This window comes from Thalassophryne amazonica, chromosome 11 (assembly GCF_902500255.1).
Source record: "Thalassophryne amazonica chromosome 11, fThaAma1.1, whole genome shotgun sequence".
Classification (NCBI taxonomy): Eukaryota; Metazoa; Chordata; class Actinopteri; order Batrachoidiformes; family Batrachoididae; genus Thalassophryne; species Thalassophryne amazonica.
In genome coordinates, this window is record NC_047113.1 from 1,397,640 (window position 1) to 1,421,972 (window position 24,333).

Consider the following 24,333-nt stretch of genomic DNA (forward strand, 5'->3'; position numbering starts at 1 on the left):
AGAAGTGGTTTGAAACATCAAATGTTAAAAAGATATCTACCACATGGCAGTTAACTCGGTCCATTAGTCCTCACTACTGAATGACATTCCTTAAGGAAGCAGTCACTTCAGGGAGGGGGGGTGATATTGACTGTCCTTATTTGCATTAACATCCAAATGACGTACTTTCTCCCTGTGGTTGTGGCTGTCTTTCAGAGAGGAAAAATGTTCTGTTCATTATGGTTGATGATCTACGGACATCACTGGGCTGCTATGGAGACCCTCTGGTAGTGTCACCAAACATTGACCAACTGGCATCCAAAAGCCAAGTTTTTCTCAATGCCTATGCACAGGTCAGTATACAGTGGTTCACTGCCCCTAAGTCACTGCACCTAGTGTGCCTAGATAGAGTGGCAACATGACGAGTTGAGGAAAAAAAAAAAGGTCATGTGACTCATGGTGCCATCTTGGGTTCAAAATAGCACTCGCTGTTTATCTGCATGTAAATCTAGCTTTTTTTAATTTATTTATTTATTCACTGAAAATGTTGTGTTGTTGTGCATTTGTTGGCACAAATAGACACAACAAGGGCTTCAAGATGTACAGGTTCTCTTCAGATCCGAACAGAAGAAACATTTGGGGAAAATAAAGTCAGCTGTGCGGGATCGAAGCAACTTCATTGTCAAAGCTTTGAGAGGTAAATTTATTGTTCAGTCCCATATTCAGTAAAACTCACCTAAACCATCATCATATAAACCAGATATTCACAGTCACTGGACAAAAAAGTCTTGATTTCCATGTAATAAACACTGTATATAACGGATTTTGTACAACAGATTTTTCCCTCACATCAGATAAAATGTCCCGTCCAATCACAATGTATCTCCATTAAGCCCCTCACATGTGGGACCTGAGTCATTTTCGTGATTAAAAGTGCAACTGCTTATTTTTTTCACACTGTGCTCAGACTCAGATCCACAGCCTGGACGTGCGTGTCAGGCTGCTGCAGGCTGCACAGTGAAAGCAGCAAAGTGTCAAATCATAGCCTCCTGTAATTTGACACTTTGGTGCTTTCACTCCTTTGTCTGTCATCATATTATGCTCATTGGCAGTGAGCATGCTGATTACAGAAGGGTCAGAGAAGTCCGCAACTTTACAGCACATAGTCGATAAAAGATGAAATTGTCCAGCCTTACCTTGATTTGGACGTGATAATTGTAGAAAGAAAAGCTTGAGAGTCAAATTAGTCCAGAATAAAGTATAATCCAGAGACAGAGAACTTTAAAACTGTCACCCACGTCATTGCATGACATGGAGTTACAGAGCTGCAGCTGCATAAATCAGGCTTTAAATTAATTAAATAAATCATCATAAATTGTAAATTTGATAGCTTATCTATTTTTATATTTATTTTGATAGCACCTGTACCTGGATGTGTTGCTGTATGTGGTTCAGTGATCTTAAAAACTGTTGAAAACATAAAAGGTTCATTCAGTAGTTCAGTGCAGTTGGCTCCAAAATGGTGCCGTCTTTCAATTAAGGCACACTAACTGTGTCTGCCCCCCCCCCCCCCCCCCACTCCGCCCCAAGACAAACAAATGTGGTTGAGACTTGATGTTTTACAGTTTAAACATGAATTTTAGTATAAATAACTGTACATATAATGGAAAAACCACAAAATATGTACAGTTAAGAATACAAGGTCTGTCAATAAAGTATCGTACCTTTTTATTTTTTTCAAAAACTATATGGATTTCATTCATATGTTTTTACGTCAGACATGCTTGAACCCTCGTTCGCATGCGTGAGTTTTTCCACGCCTGTGAGCACGCCTTGGGAAGAAGTGGTCCCGCCCCCTCGTCGGATTTTCATTTTCTGGAAATGGCGGAATGAAAAGGACTTTTTTTCCATCTGAATTTTTTCAGAAGCTGTTAGAGACTGGCACCTGGAAACCATTCGAAAAATTTATCTGGCTTTCGGTGAAAATTTTACAGGCTTCACAGACGATAAGGACTTTTACTACAGCTTTCAGGACTGCTTTAAGGACGGTCGGTGCGCCGCGCTCTGAGCTGCGACGACAAGGCACAAACCACTGGATCATTTCTAAACGGATGGCTCTGTGGATATGAGACCATCGTGTGCTCTTTCTCTGGTTATCACAAGAGCTGGACATCAGCCATTTTCCAGCAGATTTCACTTTTAACAAGAGATTTTGTCATGGAAAGCCGCGCGGAGGCTTTGTGTGTCACGACCGATTCGCTGATGAAGCGAGACAAAGGAACACCTCCGTTTCGGAGTGTTAGAGGACAAGTTGGGACATGTCCAACTCTCCACAAGTTCTCTTATACTCACTGGACTGGTAAGCACTGAAAGCCGAGATAGACATGTCCCAACTTGTCCTCTGGGAGGACTGGGGGAGGTGTGTGTGGATCGGGAGGTCTGGGCGGCTTTGCTTGAGCTGCTGCCCCCGCGACCCGACTCCGGATAAAGCGGAAGAAAATGGATGGATGGATGGATGGATGGATGGGTGTTACATAAGTATGTCTTCTCTGCACTGTAAACATCTTTGTAAGCATCATCTTGATTATTGTAAAAACCTGAACATTCAACAGTAATAACAAATGAAAACATGAACCTTTGCTGCAACCTTTCTGTAACATGCCGTGTTTGGAAGCCTGTCGTTTTGAAACACACACACACACACACACACACACACACTTACTTACACATGCACACTTTAACCAGGCTCATTTAGTCCTTTTGCCAGTCTGCCAAGAGTATACTTGACAAAAGGTGTAATTGGAGCGCCCTCTCCTGGATAAAGTACCTAATGACACAATTTCCAGCAGTGTCTTTGCATTGCAGAGGAATGGTCTATTCGAAGAGTTTCAGTCAGGGTTTAGAATTCATCATAGTACAGAAACAGCATTAGTGAAGGTTACAAATGATCTTCTTATGGCCTCAGACAGTGGACTCATCTCTGTGCTTGTTCTGTTAGACCTCAGTGCTGCTTTTGATACTGTTGACCATAAAATTTTATTACAGAGATTAGAGCATGCCATAGGTATTAAAGGCACTGTGCTGCAGTGGTTTGAATCATATTTATCTAATAGATTACAATTTGTTCATGTAAATGGGGAATCTTCTTCACAGACTAAGGTTAATTATGGAGTTCCACAAGGTTCTGTGCTTGGACCAATTTTATTCACTTTATACATGTTTCCCTTAGGCAGTATTATTAGACAGCATTGCTTAAATTTTCATTGTTACGCAGATGATACCCAGCTTTATCTATCCATGAAGCCAGAGGACACACACCAATTAGCTAAACTGCAGGATTGTCTTACAGACATAAAGACATGGATGACCTCTAATTTCCTGCTTTTAAACTCAGATAAAACTGAAGTTACTGTACTTGGCCCCACAAATCTTAGAAACATGGTGTCTAACCAGATCCTTATTCTGGATGGCATTACCCTGACCTCTAGGAATACTGTGAGAAATCTTGGAGTCATTTTTGATCAGGATATGTCATTCAATGCGCATATTAAACAAATATGTAGGACTGCTTTTTTACATTTGCGCAATATCTCTAAAATTAGAAAGGTCTTGTCTCAGAGTGATGCTGAAAAACTAATTCATGCATGTATTTCTTCTCGGCTGGACTATTGTAATTCATTATTATCAGGTTGTCCTAAAAATTCCCTGAAAAGCCTTCAGTTAATTCAAAATGCTGCAGCTAGAGTACTGACAGGGACTAGAAGGAGAGAGCATATCTCACCCATATTGGCCTCTCTTCATTGGCTTCCTGTTAATTCTAGAATAGAATTTAAAATTCTTCTTCTTACTTATAAGGTTTTGAATAATCAGGTCCCATCTTATCTTAGGGACCTCATAGTACCATATCACCCCAATAGAGCGCTTCGCTCTTAGACTGCAGGCTTACTTGTAGTTCCTAGGGTTTGTAAGAGTAGAATTGGAGGCAGAGCCTTCAGCTTTCAGGCTCCTCTCCTGTGGAACCAGCTCCCAATTCAGATCAGGGAGACAGACACCCTCTCTACTTTTAAGATTAGGCTTAAAACTTTCCTTTTTGCTAAAGCTTATAGTTAGGGCTGGATCAGGTGACCCTGAACCATCCCTTAGTTATGCTGCTATAGACTTAGACTGCTGGGGGGTTCCCATGATGCACTGTTTCTTTCTTTCTCTTTTTGCTCTGTATGCACCACTCTGCATTTAATCATTAGTGATTGATCTCTGCTCCCCTCCACAGCATGTCTTTTTCCTGGTTCTCTCCCTCAGCCCCAACCAGTCCCAGCAGAAGACTGCCCCTCGCTGAGCCTGGTTCTGCTGGAGGTTTCTTCCTGTTAAAAGGGAGTTTTTCCTTCTTACTGTCGTCAAGTGCTTGCTCACAGGGGGTTGTTTTGACCGTTGGAGTTTTTCCGTAATTATTGTATGGCTTTTGTTTTACAATATAAAGCGCCTTGGGGCAACTGTTTGTTGTGATTTGGCGCTATATAAATAAAATTGATTTGATTGTTTATTCAGCCAACTAAGTGGTTGTATCTACAAGAACAAGACAGATATGTTTTATAAGAGTTTTTTTTTTATGTGTAATTTCTCTCTTCCAGCAAGCAGTCTGTGCTCCCAGTCGTACATCAATGTTAACAAGTCGCAGACCAGACACAACCAGACTTTATGATTTCAACTCGTACTGGAGAGCCCATGCTGGAAACTACACTACCCTGCCACAGTACTTTAAATCTAATGGGTACTTCACCATGTCTTTGGGGAAGGTGTTTCATCCAGGTACATTTATAGAAATGTAATTTCATTTTGGTTTATTGCTTTGCAGAATGGCAACCTTGCAACTGTCACAGAATGATTACCACAGAATATTTTTATCCTGGACTGTAAAGGTTTTTAACTTTAAATAGCCTTTGTAGAGGAGTTGGCTGTATTTTAGAAAGTGTCTTTATATTTCTGTTATATTGTGGTAACAATAGCTTATGCTTTCTGTGTGTAGGCATAGCATCTAACCACACTGATGACTACCCCTTCAGCTGGTCTGTTCCTCCGTACCACCCTCCCTCCAACAAATTTGAGAAAGAAAAGGTAAAGAAAGAGAGAAAAGAAGCTCAGAACTCTTCTCTTCATCTCTGATCATGGTTGTTTTTCCTGACTTCAAACAGTAAGAAGACTAATCTGTCTGCCACTCGACCTATAGTTTCTCCTAATGTATTAAACAGTAACCCTACTGTCCCAATGACTGGTTCAGTAAGAAATCTTGTGTTTTATAGCTGAGGGAAACATGCCGTAAATATCAGCAAGTTGCTAAATGGAGGAAATTATCTGCATCACATTAAAGTCAAAACAGCTGCAAGGTTATCGTCAAGGTTCAGAAATGTTAAAACAAATGCCAATAAACCACAAACCATCTGCAAGTTACCCACAAGTTGGAATAAATCTGGGTTTAGCTATTGAAAAATTTAAATTGAATTGAAAAAGTGTCTAAAAAGCAAACAAACAAATAAAAGCAAAAAACCCAAAACAAAACTGTACACTACACCTCCCCTTTATTAATCCATTTTCTGAAACTGTTTATTCCAGTAGATTTTTTGGGGGGGGTGGGGGGGTTGCAGGAGCCCACTGGTTGTTGAGCATGAGGCAGGGTACACTTTGGACTGGCCGCCAGTCTAACCTTCATGTCTATGGAAGTGGGAGGATGACTGATCACCTGGAGGGAACTCGCGCAAACACAGGAATGACATAAAACACCACACAGAAAGGACCAGGTCAGTGATGAACCTGGGACCTTTTCACTGTGAGACAACAGTGCTAACCAATAAGCCACCAGGTTGCCATCATAATATCTTCCAGGGTTTAATTTTTCACTCTCCTTCTATTTAAAGATGCAACAAATATGAAAAAGACGTAGACTTTGAGATGCAGAATTTCTCCCTATATATTTGTATGAGTTATCAACATGCTGTTAAATAGAGTTGTTAGTGCAGTAGATAACTGAAACAGTCTTTCAAATGGTGGTACAAGCACCAGACCTGGTACAAATACTCCTTAGACGGACCACTTAAATATTCAATAGGCGGCCAAGTAGGGGTCAATGAAGAATTACACAGAGGTCAAAATTTATAAATGCTCCAATCATATTGAAAAGCATACCACGCTGTTTGTCTGGTCATTAAGATTCCAAAAATGTATAGTATATCTGTGACTGAATTCTATGGGGTTATGGGGTAAAAACAGCAAAAATGGGGTCAAAAGTTAAACTTGCTCCACTTTTGGTAAAAAGTGATGCAAGTTATTGGTTGAGCTAAAATGATTAATAAATGGAGTCATTTTTACAGTGTTGAATGTTTGATGTCCAAAGTAAAGGTCAAATAATGTCGACGTCGTGTGGGCAACAGCTTCAGCAGGGGACCCCAAAATTCCCTTTCCCGGGCCATATTAACCACCTCTGCCTGGGAAATACCAAGGCGTTCCCAGGTCAGTGTTGAGATCAGCTCTCCACTTAGTGCTGGGCCTCCTCCCAGCTGGACATGTCTGGAACACCTGCCTAGCGAGGCACTCTTACCAGATGCCTGAACCACTTCAGTTGGCTCCTTTCATTGCAACGGAGCAGCAGCTCTGCTCTGAGCTCCTCACAGATGACCAAGCTCCTCACCCTGTCTCCAAGGGAGACACCAGTCACCCTCCTGAGGAAACCCATTTTGGCTGCTTGTACCCATGATATAGTTCTTTCAATTGTGACCCAACCCTCATGACCATAGGTGAGAGTAGGAATGAAGATTGACCAGTAGATTGAGAGCTTCGCCTTTTCGGTCACCTCCCTTTTCATCACAGTACAGTGATGAAAAGGTACAGTACAGTAGAGCGAATCCAGTACTGCCCCTGCTGTGCTGATTCTCCGGCCAATCTCACGCTCCATTGTCCCCTCACTCATAAACAAGACCCCGAGATCCTTGAACTCCTTCACTTGAGGTAAGACCTCATTCCCTACCTGGAGTAGGCAATCCATTGGTTTCCTGCTGAGAACCATGGCCTCGGCTGCTAACTGATCCAGTGAGTGCTGAAGGTCACAGGCCAGTGAAGCCAACAGGACCACATCATCTGAAAAAAGCAGTGATAAGACCCTGGGCTCACCAAACTGAAGACCCTCCTCCCCCTCAGCTACACCTCGATATCCTGTCCATGAATATCACAAATTAGATCGGTGACACGGCGCAACCCTGGTAGAAAAGTGAAAAAAGTGGTGGTCAAACAGCTAAATGAGGTTTTAACTCAACATAATATTTTGGATAAGTTCCAATCTGTGTTTGGTCACTTGCATTCTACGGAAACTGTCCTCCTCAGAGTTTTAAACAGTATCTTAATGTGCAGAGATGCAAGTAAATACGAGGTCTATTAGAAAAGTATCCGACCTTATTATTTTTTTCAAAAACTATATGGATTTGAATCACGTGTGATTGCATCAGACAAGCTTGAACCCTCGTGCGCATGCGTGAGTTTTTCCACACCTGTCGGTTGCGTCATTCGCCTGTGAGCAGGCTTTGAGTGAGGAGTGGTTCTGCCCCCTCGTCGGATTTTCATTGTCTGGAAAACTGTTAGAGACTGGCAGCTGGAAACCATTAGAAAAATTTATCTGGCTTTCGGTGAAAATTTTACGGGCTTCATAGAGAATAAGGACTGTTACTACAGCTTTAAGGACGCTCGGCGCACTGCGCTCTGTGCCGCCATCGAGAGCCACAAACCACCGGATCATTTCTAAACGGATGGCTCTGTGGATCCGAGACCATAGTGTGCACTTTCTCTGGTTATCACAAGAGCTGGACATCAGCCATTTTCCGGCAGATTTCACTTTTAACAAGAGATTTTGTCATGGAAAGCCGAGAGGAGGCTTCGCGCGTCACAATGGATTCGCTACTGGAGCGAGACAAAACCACGTCTGTTTTGGTCTCACAGGACAACTTTGAGATGGCGTTCAGACAGCTGTCGGTGGTTTTTCCATCGAGTGATTATCCGCGAAATTGTGGATGTGCCTGGACATGCCAGAACATGTCCCGTGAGGCTTCATCATGGCGTTGCTGTGCGGCACCGATTTCTTTTCTAATAGACCTCGTATTCCGTACTTGTCCTTTGGATCTCTCTGCAGCTTTTGATATGGTTGATCAGGGGGTTTTAAATGATAAATTAAAGACTTGGGTGTGCATTTCTGGGTCTGCCCTGGGCTGGTGTTGCAGACCGAATGGTCCCCTCCCCCCCCCAAAAATATTGGTCCACCCTACCTTCACTGCGCATGTGTCATTTGGGACCACAGCAGCTCATCTGAGACGAACTCTCTACACCCAAAGCAATCAAATGGATTAATGGGATTATAATCCATCAGATGACAAAGTAAAACCTCTTAAATCATTCTAAAGTCACTTTTAAGCAGAAACAAGGCAGTTTTAAGCAGAAAATGAGGTGATAATGGGCGAGTCGTTACTGGCGCTCTGAAATGACATAGGCGCCGCAGCAGCTGCTGTGTGCTCTGATCGGCCCACCGTCTTATGAAATAAGCGTATGTTACCCCCCTGGCACAATCTTGTTTTTTTCATCTGCATAATATTGGCCATTGGTGCAGGATTGTATCTCGGGCTGAGATGGAGATGATCATTCATGCGTTTGTCTCATCACATCTGGATTATCGTAACTGGCTGTTTTTGTCTTTGCAATTCCTCTCTGGACCACTTACAAATGGCCCAGAATGTGGCTGCGAGGCTTCTTATGGGGTCATCAAAGAGGACACATGTAACGCCAATTATTTCCACTTTGCACATCTCCCCATCTATTTTAGACTTGTATTTAAAATTTTGGTCCTGACTTTTATAGCACTCAATGGTCAAATGCCACTTGATATCGCCAAACTACTACATCCGTACATGACAAGCAGGCCTCTTAGGTCTTCGGCTCTGGGCCTGTTGGTTGTGCCTAGGACAAGACTGAAGACCGGGGGAAGACTGTGCTTTCGAGGTGGTGGCTCCTAAAATGTGGAATTCATTACCTTTAGACCTATGTTCTGTGGACTCAGAAGTGTTTAAAGTGAAGCGCAAGACGCATTTGTTTAGGCTGGCTTTTACCTAGCTTTATCTGTTTTATGTTTCTGCTGTTTTTAATTTTTGTTCTTATGTGAAACATTTTGATTTTATCTTGAAAGGTGCTATATAAATAAACTTTACTTACTTAAGGCCCCCTGACATGAGTATGATTTTGACTCACGCACTTGCATGCCCGTCATTGTGACGATCTCACCCGCTGTGATCCCAACTGGCTGCCGTGCTTTGTTCTACCGCCTGCCACGTGCGCTGTGCTGGACGCTGCGTATATAAAATAATTATTTCATGGCCGATTAATCATTTTCTCTGCAAATTTGGCACTGTAAACAGCTCTGATCACTTCCTGTATCACAGAGGAGGCTGCAGCCGGAGCTGTTCGCGCACGCTGAACAAGCTGGAGAAAGCATTTTGAGTTGTCTTAAAAGGTAATTATTTGACATGTTTACATTGTCATGGCTTGGTAAAACAGCTGTGTATTCTTTCCTCCTTGTGTGCAGCTGTTAAAGTATGTTTATAACAGATTTAACGTCTTGTAATAATCCTTCAGACGAGCTGCGCTCTGTTGTGATCCGCTGACGTCACCACTCACTCTGTTCACTTCTTCTTTACTTGACTTGATGAGCTGCATGTCGTGTTGGAGATTAGCTCGCGCCACGTAGCACGACATTTATGTGTGCAGGATTTTTTGAACATTTTAAAATTCTCTTTGTGCAATAGCACGCACCTGCACCCCTCTCATGTTCAGTGTACACCCGTTAGACGGGTTTACTCTCCCTCATGACACAGGTCGTGCAAGTGCATGAATCAGAGGGGGCCTTTACTTGCTAGAGGCCAACACCCCCGTGAATGAGTCTGACTTGCTGCCGAGAACCCAAACACAGCTCTCGCTCTGTGAGTGCAGAGATTGGATGGCCCTGAGAAAGACTCCCGCAGTGTCTCCTGGGGTACCCGGCATACACCAAACATATGTTACCTTGTAACAAAACTAAGAATGACACGTGGTGGCAACTATTCCTTTTAAACCCTATTATCTTAAAGTAACTGAAACCCCAAATCAAACCATGTGCTGTGTAGCTCTTCATCGATAGCTTGATTTATTAAATCTGCTTGTTCTAGAAGACAATGTATATTTTTCTCATGCAGACAGTCTTCTTCTTGTTTTAGTTGGCATCCAGCTTAATGTTGCATTACTGCCCCCTTCTGTTCCGGAATGTGAATCATAGTACCTCATTCAGTACACACGAGCAGCTTGTCGTGTGTAGACTGAGGTCATAGCTAATGTAGCTTTTTTTTTCTGAAATAAACTGCTCCAGATTATAAGTTGCAGGACTTCCCAAACTAGTAAGTAAATAAGTAAATAAAAAGGTGACTTGTAGTCTGGAAATATATGATTATACGTCAGGTTCCTCTCATTCCATGTGGTAAAAGTAACAGACTGGGCTATTAGTGATACTAACTCTGGTTCTCTCCCCCTCAGATGTGTAGAGGAGAGGATGGTAAACTGCACGCCAATTTACTGTGTGCAGTGAACGTAACGGAGCAGCCTGGGGGAACCCTCCCAGACCTGGAGAGCACAGAGGAGGCAGTGAGGATATTGAAGAGCCGGACCCATAATGACACCCCCTTCTTCCTGGCTGTGGGTTTTCACAAACCACACATACCTTTCAGGATACCACAGGTACACAGTGGTTTGTCCACATACACCTGAATCCTCCACGAGACACTCAAGAGAATGTACAGTTTAATATGCTTTAGTCGTCGGCGTTTAATATGCTTTAGTCATCGGCTTCACGGAAGTAGTAATTATGAAAACCAGCACATAGTAAATCTAACATTGATCAGCTGCATTTATCAAACTGCCACAAATATCACAGCCTTCAGTGCACTACTTGCATAAGTGTTTAACAGAGTTTTAAAGTGCTGCTAAATTTAAGACTGACAGAGGTTATTGTGCAGTTTGGCTCTGACAAGTCAGCAAAAATGAGTCCCCAGCTGAGCGCCGCTGAGTCGGAGTTTACCCCGCTAGATGAGGTGGTCACCTTGCTGCGCTTTCTGTGTGTGTGTGTGGGGGGGGGGGGGGGGGGGGGGGGGGGGGACTCTGTTGTTTGTCTGTATGCACTGAACGGCAGTAAAAACAGTAAAACTCCCATGTAATGGATTCAGGTGGGCAAGTGAATTTTGTCCCACATAATCGAAATCTGTTATATGTATAAAACAGACAGAATGTGATATATATATATATATATATATATATATATATATATATATATATATATATATATATATATATATATATATATGACCAAAATCCGTTATATGTAACAACAGATTGGTTACAGTCAGGAGGCACCAAACTGTATACGGGGAATCTCCAGCACCAACTAGGCTTTGTATTTCCTTGTTTAAAGTGTGTCCTTGAGTAGGGCCCTGCCTTCATTTAATGGCCAGTCCAAAACTTTGTCTGAAAAAAATAAATGCCTGCCTTAAATAAGCGTTGGCCATTATGTGCATTAAAAAGTGCACTGCAGAGTGGTCCCTTTAAAATCATAAAGCCTGATTTATGCTTCTACAACTCCGTAACTCCATGGCCATTGATGGCACGTGACCCTTTTAAAGTTCTCTGTCATGTTGGTGGGTGTCAATGCATTTTACCACAGGCAGTAGTGTTTTTTTTTTTTTTTTTTTTTTTTTTTTTCTGGATCAGTTTCTCTCAATGACTTCCACGTTATATAATCATCAACCTCCAAACCAATGGTACAGTATCTGGCTGAAATGATTAATTGAGTAACTCAAATAATTCAATTACAAAAAATGTTTGAGGCAAATTCTTTGCCTTGAGGCTTCATTTAATACTGTATTATATACACCAGGCCTGTGTGTGGCGCTGTAACGCTCCCACAAAAAATGAAGTCCATAAGTAATGTGCATAACTAATGTAAGAGCTAATCAATGTAGCAGGCGATGCTACAACTTTACAAAGCCACACGCTGAGTAAAATAAAGCCTTTTAAGCGAAAGCAGGTCACCACTGATAGTCTGAAATGGACTTATTGTGCATTTAAAGTGAAGCAATGTGTTCCTATTTAAGAAAAAAAACAAAAAAAAAACACGGTGTGGTCCACTGGCCGTTATCCACCTCCGCAGATGAAGCAAAAGGACATGCACTTTAAGTGAATCATGTTTAACGATTGAAAACAAAAAACTTTTATTTAGATTTGATGAGTTTTTATCAACAGGACTGTACAGTTGTACAGTTGCAGCTTTTGTGGAAACGCTGCACTCCACAGCCCTTCTTCAAAGGCTGTGTTATTCTCCAAGTATCCACAGAAAACAAGGAGTTTGACTTTGGTTTGAGCTGCTCTGTACGGCATGTAGAAATATACACTAAAACACTGAATAGGTCTCAGTAATAAAAAGTGCAAATGAAATGTGCAATAAGAGTAAAAAAAAAAAAGAATGTCCTGTCTGCAGACTGAAGATTTCACAGAGCGCCTGGGCTTATGGCTCCAAAAGTCTTAACAATGGGGAAAAAATTTTTTACCCGGGAACAGAGAGAGAGGGAACACCCTAAACTTAAAAATGTGCATGAAGGCACAGTGACATTGTGCCATTACTTAGGGAGAGCCCTTCCACTACTGATGCTGTTTAAAAACACAAAAGTACTTTTTGTCCAATTGTTCGGTTAATCGATAAGATAATCTCAAGAATACTCGATTCCAAACATATTCGATAGCTGCAGCCTGAGTACGGCATGTGAAGTTTCCCTCCATTAATTGCATCTCGTTTGAGTGTCTTTGTAGTTTTTAGACTCTGTGTTGTAAATTTGCTCATATTTGTGGACTTTGCTGCCAAACGTTCCTCTATTTGATCCATGATTGAAATGTAATCAGTGTGTGCACTGCAAAAACTTTTAAAATATGATGGGAGAGGAAGGAGTAAAAGTGACCAATCGCAGCCCTCGTGCCCTCCGTTGTTAAAGCAGGTGCGCGTCAGGCTCCAGGTAGGGTTTGCAGCCACGCAGAGGGCTCTGATCTAAAGTGGTTGTTTTTGGTTCGCTACACCCAGGGATATCTGTGTGAAACGTAACACCATATTACAGTGCAGGCAGCAATCAGGGAGGAGGGTCTTCAGTTTGGTGGGCTCAGGGTCGTATCACTGCTTTTTGCAGATGATGTGCCTGACGTCCTGCACCCACTGAGTCGGTTCACAGTCAAGTGTGCAGTGGCTGGGATGAGGATCAGCATATCTAAACCCAAGGCCACGGTGCTCAGCGGGAAACTGATGGATTGCCCACTTTGGGTATAGGGAATGAGGTCTTTGCTCAAGTAAAGGCGTTCAAGTACCTCGGGATCTTGTTAACAAGTGGAGCATGAGGCCGGCTGGGGAATCGGTGCAGCAGAGGTGGTATTGCATTTGCTTTACCGTACTGTTGTGACAAAATGGAGGTGAGCCAAAAGGTGCAGCTCCCAATCTCACGCTCAGTCTTCGATCCTACTCACACCTATGGCCACGAGGATTGAGTCATGACTGGAAGAACTAGATCACAAGTACAAGCAGCCAATTTTTTTAGTACTGTAGGATTGGGAGCCCTCACACAGAATGGACTTTCACCTGTGAAGAAAAAGACTTTGTGAGCAGAATGATTTGATTATGTTTTGAATGTCCATGATGACCTGTGAGACTCATGAATTTAATAATGTATTATGATTTAGTCCAGTGTGTCAGTCCTTTCTTCATTTTGCAGATGTTATCTATTCTTTTAAAAATAGTAGATGAAGGTTTTTCACCTGCACTTTTAATAATGTTAGGCTTGGAGGGCAAAAATATTGCTGGGTAGGCAATTTAGTCTGATTCTCCATCTCAACTGGCATGAAGAGGCATTGTGTATTTCATGTCACTTTAGTTAAGGTGTAGTAAGTTGCACTGCATTGCGTGTATGTTGTCATTAATTTTCACAGAGTAATTTGTGTCATTCATGAGACTCAAGTGAATGATGATGAAAGGTGACAGCAGGTCATATATCACTGCAGTGCCCTGGCATGTATAATGTTCTTAGTGTGACCCTGAGGTGCGCCAATGAAAGGTCCGCCAGGATGACCAACTCAGGAGCATCCTACAGATAGCTCACCATGTGAGAAGGTGTATTTAGCCCAACCATTTTCAGTGACTGTCCTTGTGACTTCTTGGGAAGCATAATTGGAAAAAGGCTCACTTTAACCTGCACGCCGCGTGCACTGGCCCGCTCAGATTCTAATTAAAGTGCACCCTAGCCAGCCGCTGCTACATACTAAGTAAAGAGTCATACTTGCTACCTGACCTGAGTACCACTTGAACTGCAAAGATAAGGGCTCCACTGAGCGGGTCGTGCGCGTAATTAAAGCACACCTACACTTTCAACCTACGGGCCCCCACTCACCATAGCAAGTTTGGTATTGATTGCTTAATTACTATGGCTGTGCATAGTGAAAACACACACATACACTTGCAGTCATTTTTATTTATATATATTTATATACAACCCCTGGCAAAAATTATGGAATCACCGGCCTCAGAGGATGTTCATTCAGTTGTTTAATTTTGTAGAAAAAAAGCAGATCACAGACATGACACAAAACTAAAGTCATTTCAAATGGCAACTTTCTGGCTTTAAGAAACACTAAAAGAAATCAGGAAAAAAAATTGTGGCAGTCAGTAACGGTTACTTTTTTAGACCAAGCAGAGGAAAAAAATATGGAACCACTCAATTCTGAGGAAAAAATTATGGAATCACCCTGTAAATTTTCATCCCCCAAATTAACACCTGCATCAAATCAGATCTGCTCATTGACATTGACCCTATGCCATGACATTGACCCTATGTGTCTTTTTGCAAGGAATATTTTTGCAGTTTTTGCTCTATGGCAAGATGCATTATCATCTTGAAAAATGATTTCATCATCCCCAAACATCCTTTCAATTGTCCAAAATATCAACATAAACTTGTGCATTTATTGATGATGTAATGACAGCCATCTCCCCAGTGCCTTTACCTGACATGCAGCCCCATATCATCAATGACTGTGGAAATTTACATCATCACCTTTCCCAATGCAGATTCGAGATTCATCACTGAATATGACTTTCATCCAGTCATCCACAGTCCATGATTGCTTTTCCTTAGCCCATTGTAAGCTTGTTTTTTTCTGTTTAGGTGTTAATGATGGCTTTCGTTTAGCTTTTCTGTATGTAAATCCCATTTCCTTTAGGCGGTTTCTTACAGTTCGGTCACAGACGTTGACTCCAGTTTCCTCCCATTCGTTCCTCATTTGTTTTGTTGTGCATTTTCGATTTTTGAGACATATTGCTTTAAGTTTTCTGTCTTGATGCCTTGATGTCTTCCTTGGTCTACCAGTATGTTTGCCTTTAACAACCTTCCCATGTTGTTTGTATTTGGTCCAGAGTTTAGACACAGCTGACTGAACAACCAACATCTTTTGCAACATTATGTGATGATTTACTCTCTTTTAAGAGTTTGATAATCCTCTCCTTTGTTTCAATTGACATCTCTCGTGTTGGAGCCATGATTCATGTCAGTCCACTTGGTGCAACAGCTCTCCAACGTGTGTTCACTCCTTTTTAGATGCAGACTAACGAGCAGATCTGATATGATGCAGGTGTTAGTTTTGGGGATGAAAATTTACAGGGTGATTCCATAATTTTTTCCTCAGAATTGAGTGATTCCATATTTTTTTCCTCTGCTTGGTCTAAAAAAGTAACCGTTACTGACTGCCACAATCTTTTTTTCTTGATTTCATATAGTGTTTCTTAAAGCCAGAAAGTTGCCATTTGAAATGACTTTAGTTTTGTGTCATGTCTGTGATCTGCTTTTTTTCTACAAAATTAAACAACTGAATGAACATCCTCCAAGGCCGGTGATTCCATAATTTTTTGCCAGGGGTTGTACTAGCAGGTATACCCACTGCAAAGCAACTACACTCCAAGAAAATATCTCTTCCATTAAATAGGATAAAGCTTGAAAGTTGGTTTTGTGTCCAGCAGGAGCCGACAAGAGCAATACAGGCAACCTTCCATAATCCCGATCCTCCCATAATCCGAATGAAATTTGTGGTCCCTTTCCTAGACCATTTAAAGTTTAATCTCATGCTGTAATCTGGATTGATTTTTTTTGGGGGGTCCCAAACCCATACATCTTATGCAAGGAGGTTACCTGTAATGCCTTGGCCCTGTAATACTGCACGCCCGTGTCTCTCTGCACTGAGGTTGCCTGGTTAAGGTTTCAAATGGTTTTGTGCATGTGGTGAAAGCGCAATTCTACAACCATTCATCTTGTAGCTATGTAATGTAGCTGCAGGCAGTAACAGATATTCAATATTCGCCCTCGTCTAACTCGGGCATGTATCGGTCATTTTGGGCAACTGGGCATGGACTGAAGGTCTCTAAAAATGCATACCGCCCTCCAAAAGCATGTTGTTGTAGTAATATCAATTACAATTAGCGGAGCAGATAAGTATGACTTTTGGCCAGAATTGTTCACTTGGTCATACAAGCATCAGATTTGGCATGAATGTTCTTCATAAATCAGTGTTTCAGGAAAAAAAGTGCTGGCCACGTGAAAATCCAATATGGTGGCCTGGTAGGGGTCAATGAAGAATTACACAGGGGTCAAAACTTAAAAATGCTCCAATCATATTGAAAAGTACAACACATTATTTGTCTGATCACAAAGATTCCAAAAAGGTATAGTTTGGACTATCTATGATTGAATGTTATGGAGTTATGAGGTAAAAATGGCAAAAATGGTGACAAAGGTCAGTTTGTACAGGGGTCAAAAGTTAAAGCTGCTCCAATTTTTGTAAAATGTGATGCAAATTATTGGTTGAGTTAATAGGGTTTTAAAAAGGAATAGTTTGCACCATGTGTCATGCTTAGTTGTCACATTACAGGGTAACATACGTCACATGTCATAGAATCCAATGTATGTCAACATTGTTTGACATTTACTCTGCAAACCAAGCATTCAACACAGTCAAAACTATTCCATTCATCAATCCTATTTGTTCAACCAATAACTTGCACCACTTTTTACCAAAATTGGAGCAGCTTTAACTTTTGACTCCTGTACAAACTGAAACTGACCTTTGTCACCATTCTTGCTGTTTTTACCTCATAACTCCATAACATTCAGTCATGGATAGCCCAAACTATACATTTTTGGAATATTTGTGATCAGACACATAATGTGGTGTGTCTTTCAATATGATTGGAGCATTTTAAAATTTTGACCCCTGTGTAATTCTTCATTGACCCCTACCTGGCCGTCATATTGGGTTTTCACGTGGCCAGTGCTTTTTTCTCAAACACTGATTTATGAAGAACCTTCATGCCAAATCTGATGCTTGTATCACCGTGTGAAGGATTGTTTCAGTTATCTGCTGCACTAAATAGTCATCTTACTGTACAAATGTAAGAAGTCTGAATTCCAAAAGTCAGGCATATCTCCAAAAAAGTGTTACACGAATTGAATCCCAATTGAATCCCTTTCCTTTCTTTCTTTTTCTTTTTTTCGATGGGTCCAATCCTTTTTTTTCCCCAACACCATAGGAAATATACAGTACAAATATTTAACACCTGGAAACATCTCACTACTCTGTACACAACAATTACAGTAGTCAGGTTCTTAGAAAAATTGAGTAGGGTAGGGAATGTCCACTGAACAGTTGTAGATTGCATGTCAAAGATACTTTATAAGCAGGCAAAAAGCCAATATTTCAATGAAATGGTGCCATTCATTCTGCCATGAATGACGAAATGTATATTTACATATGTATTTTTCAAAGTAGACATCTCAACTTCACTTGACTTTTGGTTGGCTGTGGAGGGCATACATTCCATACACTGGTTCCCTGGCTCATGCTAATGCAGTTATACACCACAAGGAGTGCTGCTTTCTTAGAGAAAAGCACCCAGATGCCCTATGACGGTGAGGGTCAAGGAGATCGGCGATGTTTTGCCAATCTTCTAAAGAAGATGAACTAAAAAAAATACCACCACTCACGTGGCGCAAGTATTTCTTAAAACATACCTATTGCTGTGAAGGTCTGGCATAACAAACGTAACGTGTCTCAGGCCACACATCACAGTTCACCCTGAACACAAACTGTGCCGCATACATACATAGATTGCCTTTTATATTTATTAGATTCAGCAGACTGCTTTTCCTTAGATTGCCCGTTCATTGTCATTCATGTGAAATTCAGTGTCGACAAAAATATTTCAATTAGTAATCTGATATTGCACTGGAACCACTCATTTCCTTGACTTTATAGCATTTAGACCAAGACAGTCAGAGTGCACAAACATGCGATTCAACTGCCCTGTCAGGAATCACATCATAAGAACATGCTCCATTTCTCATTATATTTTTCAGCATTGTTTACTATATTACAAGATATTCTTTCAAATGCTGTAACTTTGGTTAGTTCTGTAAGCCATTCTTGAAACACTGGGCCTTCCAGATCTTTCCATTTTCTCATTATCATCTGTTTGCCAATCATTATACTGGTCTAAATCCAGTTAGTCAGAGGTTTTGTAATATGGGCCATAGGTTTAGATTACTGAATATGTACAGACTGAAACAAAAATTGTAGTTCACGCTTGTGTTTTCAGTGTTAATCTCATGTACCCTTCTCCAACATGTCTGGATCTTTGGATATGATCATAATGCATGCATTAGAGTTCACACCTCCAACAGTCTGGTGTCTCCTTCAGAACTAACCTAAATAACCTGCTTGGATACCAGTAAAATCCATGTTTTTTTAATTGAATTAAATTTAAACGCCTGTCTTTCCAACACTATCCTCGAGTTTGTGTGAAAAGGAAGACAAAGTGGTTAGTGCACTTGTTTCCAGTGCAGAAAGTCTGAGGTTCAAACCCCACCCCTGCCCGTTCTCCACGTAATGTGAAATTGCATCCAGCGTAAAACGTGTGCCAAATCAGCATGCATCTGCATGTTGTTCTCGTATCTGCTGTGGTGACCCCAAGTGAAAACAAGGGAGAAGCCGAAGTTACTTATTATGTAGGTGCGTCATCCCAAAGAGGACCGTTATTTATGCAACCCATTGTCTTGGTTTTTATATTTGTATTTGGGCTGTTTCACAGTCAGGGTACACAAGCATGTGTCACTGGCACCAAGAAATTAAAGGGGTTACTTTGCTCAAGTAATAGGGGAGCACAGTCTCATTTGAACCCTTGCATGATATTGTGGGATTTGACCACATCAGTTGACAGCCTGCTGAAACTATTCGGCCTGGCTCACTAAATTTAAAAGCATGCTCGCCACCACCTAGTGAACGTGCCGTTTTAAAATGGCTTCCGCTGAAACCCCCATCCTCCGAATGGTTTGTGCTGACACTCCCACACTCCACCCGGGGATTAGTCTCTCCCCACAAACAGCATCACTTGTAACAGAAAGATGGTGTACTGTTTTGTTTTCAGCTGCAGTCACCGAAGCAGTCGTGAAATGTGCAGTTTTTTTGGTTCCCAGTGGAGAAGGGTTGAGTAGGCAAATGGGAGACGTTGTGTTGGTAAGTGTTAGCTTACACAGCTAACCAGAGTAGCTGCATTCTTTCGCCTGCACAACTGCTTCGACATGTTTGAGCTCCGGGTTATAAACAAACCACAACACATGTCCACTTTCATCAGTATCATCACTTTTTCTTTGCATTTTCACATTGTTTGTCATGTAATTTCCCCAAAAACTCAGAAAGTGCCATGTTTCTGATGGGGACAGTTGAAGGCTGTCCCCAGATGAAGAAAATGTGTCGTATTTTACCCTTTAGCATCCGCCTTCAAACGAGACTGCGGTGCCCAATTCATCCATATCTAACCGCTAACTGGGTACTTAAATGGCCAAAGTCTCAGACCTGTCAGATGTTTGCAGATATGAGCTCACAGATGTGATCTGCTATACTTTCCAGAGTGGATATGTTTTGACTAAAATAATTGTGTAAATTATGCAGACTAAGATTAGTGCAATCTACCCATATATACTATCTACTAAAACAGCTGATGGTAAGTATGTACTCAGAGTACACAACTGCTGTTGTGTTTCTGCATTCTCATATAGTGATGGACTATAAGCATTTTTTGGAGAGGACAGTTTTTGACAGACGGAGAGTTACACCCCAATATTAAAGACAGTGTTTACCTCTTTCAAACAAAAAATTATTATTCACATAACACTGATGATTGAGTCTGAAATAGTCTTTTTCTAGAGAGGACAGTTTTTGACAGACAAGACATTTTATTTTTGAATGCCTGTTTCAAGTCATTTCCCCACTGGGCAATGATCCTGGGAGTTAGATTGTTATACAATAGGCTTTGACAGGGAAATTAGTCCATTTAGTGGTTACCTACTAATTAAATAATAGTTCTGGCAGCCCATCAAAATTAGACATCATGGAAATGACACAGGTAAAAAAAAATGGGTAAAAACAGGTATAATTAGAGCTCTGCTGGTAAATGACCATTGCTTCTGATAGACCAGTAGTAGTTATCCATGTATGTCAAACTAAACATTGTTGGTCACTTCCAACTTGTCTTTAAACCAAACTTTATCTTTGAAATCCACTAATGTACCCAGATTATAAAACAGCCCATTTAACTTACATCAAGTTGTAGACATTTGATTTGAGTTTGAGGATAACTTTAGAAATTTTTATATTGAGAAGCCTGAATTACTTTTTGTATTTGAAATGGCATAAACAAATGAAACTGTGACTTACCACTGGATGAATTGTTTTTCAAGGCCCTGTAGCATCTGTACATGCACTAGCATGCACGATGCTTGTTTTTCAGTAAGAGGTGAACTTTTGTTCCACAAGATGCTGTGCTTTCATATGGTCAGGGCAGAGGTGTGCCTAAGAGTGCAAACTGATAAATCCCAGAGTTTGTTTGGAAAAGGTTGTGAGCATGTTTCACATGTATATATGTTCCTACACACTGTTGATTATTGTGGACCCTGGAATTTTACAAAATGACGTGTGGGTATGACATGGAGAAGGAAAGAGCAGATGACCCTCAAAAGAGAAAAGGATGAGGGTCAAGTTCCAAGAAGAATATGTTCCCTTAAAAGCTAAAATAAAATTGTGACTGAGTCAGGAGATGAGGACAGCATGACTGTTGGAAAAACTGATTTGTGAACATGTGTGCGGGAAAAGGCTGAAACCTGAAGAAAAGGAAATTGAGAGAGCTTCATTATATGCCATCTGTGAACAAAGTTTAGTGAGGACTGGATGAATATGAGGTCACTTGAAGGACGAGGGCCTGAAAAGTTGATTATGACAGAGTGAACACAGATGTCTTTGCAGAAATAACTAGTATCACAGAAGTCATACTTTGATATGTAAAACACATTTGCCAAACTAATTTGATCATGACCAGGAGTTTGGTTTTTGCATTTTCAGCATGCTTTAAGTTAGCATCCCCCATTTTAAGTGTGATAATAAAACTGGGCAATTCCAGTGGCCTGCAGATTTGCAGTAGTAATCATTTTCAGTCAGTCAATCAGATGAATAGATTACAATGCTTCTATTTTCTTGATACACTAATACGATTTAGGTATGTGCAGAGGAAAGCTGATGAGTTTTTACATGTTACGCGTCTCTACTGCTGAGTAATTGAGCACTACCAGGTAATTAATATAGTTGGTATAAACTTGTACACATTGTTTAAATTTGTAATGATGGGAGGTTAAAAGGTGTTGTGCAGTAATTAATTCAGTGTCTTCATATGACTGTGTTGAGAGCATGGATTCATGTAAATGCAAGGGTATTTTAAGGCTTGGCAAATACATGGTTACCTCTGAGGGTGGGAATGTCTGCCGTGCAGGACCTGGGGCCGTTCTGTGGTGTGGTGCAGCACCAGCACATGCTGCCAGACTTGACTTGACTTTGCCCGGCTGTGCCAAGATATGTATCCAGAGGGGGCTGTGACTTTAGCTGGCTTTTAATTTGGTGTTTTAGATTTAGCACTTTGTGAATACGTAACTTTATTTTTCCTAAATTCAACAATGAGGGGAAATGATCGCACCAATGATACACAGGATGCCTGAACTTACAAAGTACCTCGTTGAGTGAATTTCTTGCAGAACTGTTGGTTGTTGTGGACTTCTGAAATGCCTATGAAAGAGCTTATTGACCTTGTGCAGGGATTTTCCATCTCTGTCAAATGCTTTTGGCTTTCACCAGTTTATTCCTAGTCCTGCTCACTGCAGTGGCAATATCTTGAACCTGATTGTAACTTGGTGTGTAGAAGTAGTTGTAGTTCTTCCCCTCACATCAGGTTTTTGTAATCATTTACTTTTAAAGTTGGGATTGCCACGTTGTGTTTATTTGTAATGAGAGGACTGAAGATACACTGCTCACCAAAAGTGTTGGGCTGCTTGATATTTCACACATTTTAATTTGTTTATGCTATTTCACATACAGAAAGTAAATCAGCTTCTTAATATAAAAATTTCTAAAATTATTTTCCTTAAACTCAAAGCAAATCTCCACAAAGCCAAGAATATGTGTTGCATGAGTAATGTGCCACTTTGGTATAATACCTGTAAATAATTGTTGGTTGTCTGGGTGTCTTGGTGGCTTTCCTCACTTTTCTCCTTCTTGCACCGTCACTCAGTTTTTGAGAACTGTCTATTCCATGCACATTTATCATAGAGTGCCATACTGTTTGTATTTCTTCATAATTGATGTAAATAAAGTCCATGACATATTCAGTGACTTGGAAATGTTCATGTATGCATCCCTCTGAATTATCTGAAGAAAACTGACAATAAAAGTGATTACTTACAGGTGTTATGCCAAAGGAGCCCATTGCGTGTGCAATCCATCATATTGGCTTTTCGATTTTTTATTAAATTTCATCATGTTGTAGAGATTTGCTTTGAGTTTGAGTTTAAGGAAGATAATTTTAGAAATTTTAGATATTGAGAAGCCTAGTTTACTTTTTGTATTTGAAATGGCATAAAGAAATTAAAATGTGTGAAATATGAAGTAGCCCCATACTTTTGGAGGACACTGTATTAGAAATAAGATACACCTCTGCTGCATTGGAAAAATATTTATCATTGTCTGCTCCAGACTATGGGTTGACTCAAAACTTCATAATTTGTTTCTCTACAGAATTTATCTAATGTTGTTATGGGTGTCAAATATATAAATGTTCATTCACTGCCACGTTGACTTGTCAATATTGTGTGGTTATATCTGGGACCTGTTGTGCTGAATGCTTTAACATCTATTTTTGAATCCTCAAAAAACTGAGACGATGGTCACTGTTGTTGATTGCGTAATTCAATACTGTATCTATATACATAAAGGGCTAATTCTGTCTGTCCGTCCGAGATAAACTCCCTCACTATAATATGTAGAAAAACTATATATATTCTGAGTCTTCATGACATGGGGAACAAACTGGTACCATTGTTTTTAAAACTTCTGGGCAACCAATAATTTAATGCTTTAATCTATTCTCTTTATCTTTTATGGTTACTTGATGTCATCAAGAAAGCCTGAGTACAACAATTATAAAGCGGTCAGAATTACAATTTCACTCTTTTATGGCTTTTTCTCTCTTTTATGGTTACTGGGCACCCTGACACTGGATGACCAGGTCAAGCTGCCCTTTGGTCACACTGTTCATGACATATGTGAGTTGGTGGCCAAAGTCTTTCCAAACCTCCACCGTAACTACTAGAACCACAACTGGCTGAGTGAGCGTGCTATTCTTGCTATCCTTGCTCCAAAGAACTTGGCAGTGGATGACTCCAATGCTAAGCTTCTGGCCCTGCTTCCAGGACAGGCCTCCAGCTACATGTCAATTGACACAGTGCCCGATCCAGATGAGGTGGTTAACTACCCAGTTGAATTCCTTAACAGCCTGGCACCAGCAGACCGCCCACCACACAGCTTGGTGCTCAAAGTTGGTGCCCCAGTCATGCTCCTGTGGAATCTCGACCCACCCAAGCTCTGCAATGAAACGCGACTCACAATTAAGAAGTTGATGCCAAGAGTCCTGCAGGCCACAGTAATGACAGGCAAGGCCAAGGGAGAAGATGTCTTTATAACAAGGATTCCACTTATCCCATCAGACCTGCCATTTGAGTTCAGGCGTCTGCAGTTCCCAGTCAAACCCAGCTTTGCAATGTCCATCAACAAGGCTCAGGGACAGTCCCTTAAGGTGGT

At 41.0% G+C, this 24,333-nt stretch overlaps 1 protein-coding gene across 1 annotated transcript in view; it reads left to right on the plus strand.

Moving 5' to 3' along the window:
- The window catches only part of ids (iduronate 2-sulfatase), a 34,992-nt gene that overhangs the window by 4,701 nt on the left and 5,958 nt on the right, over nt 1–24,333 (plus strand). Inside the window, exons 2-5 of the mRNA XM_034181789.1 lie at nt 196–332; nt 4,608–4,785; nt 5,003–5,091; nt 10,567–10,767. Of these exons, the coding sequence (XP_034037680.1) occupies nt 196–332; nt 4,608–4,785; nt 5,003–5,091; nt 10,567–10,767 (605 nt within the window). The remainder of the gene's footprint in view (nt 1–195; nt 333–4,607; nt 4,786–5,002; nt 5,092–10,566; nt 10,768–24,333) is intronic.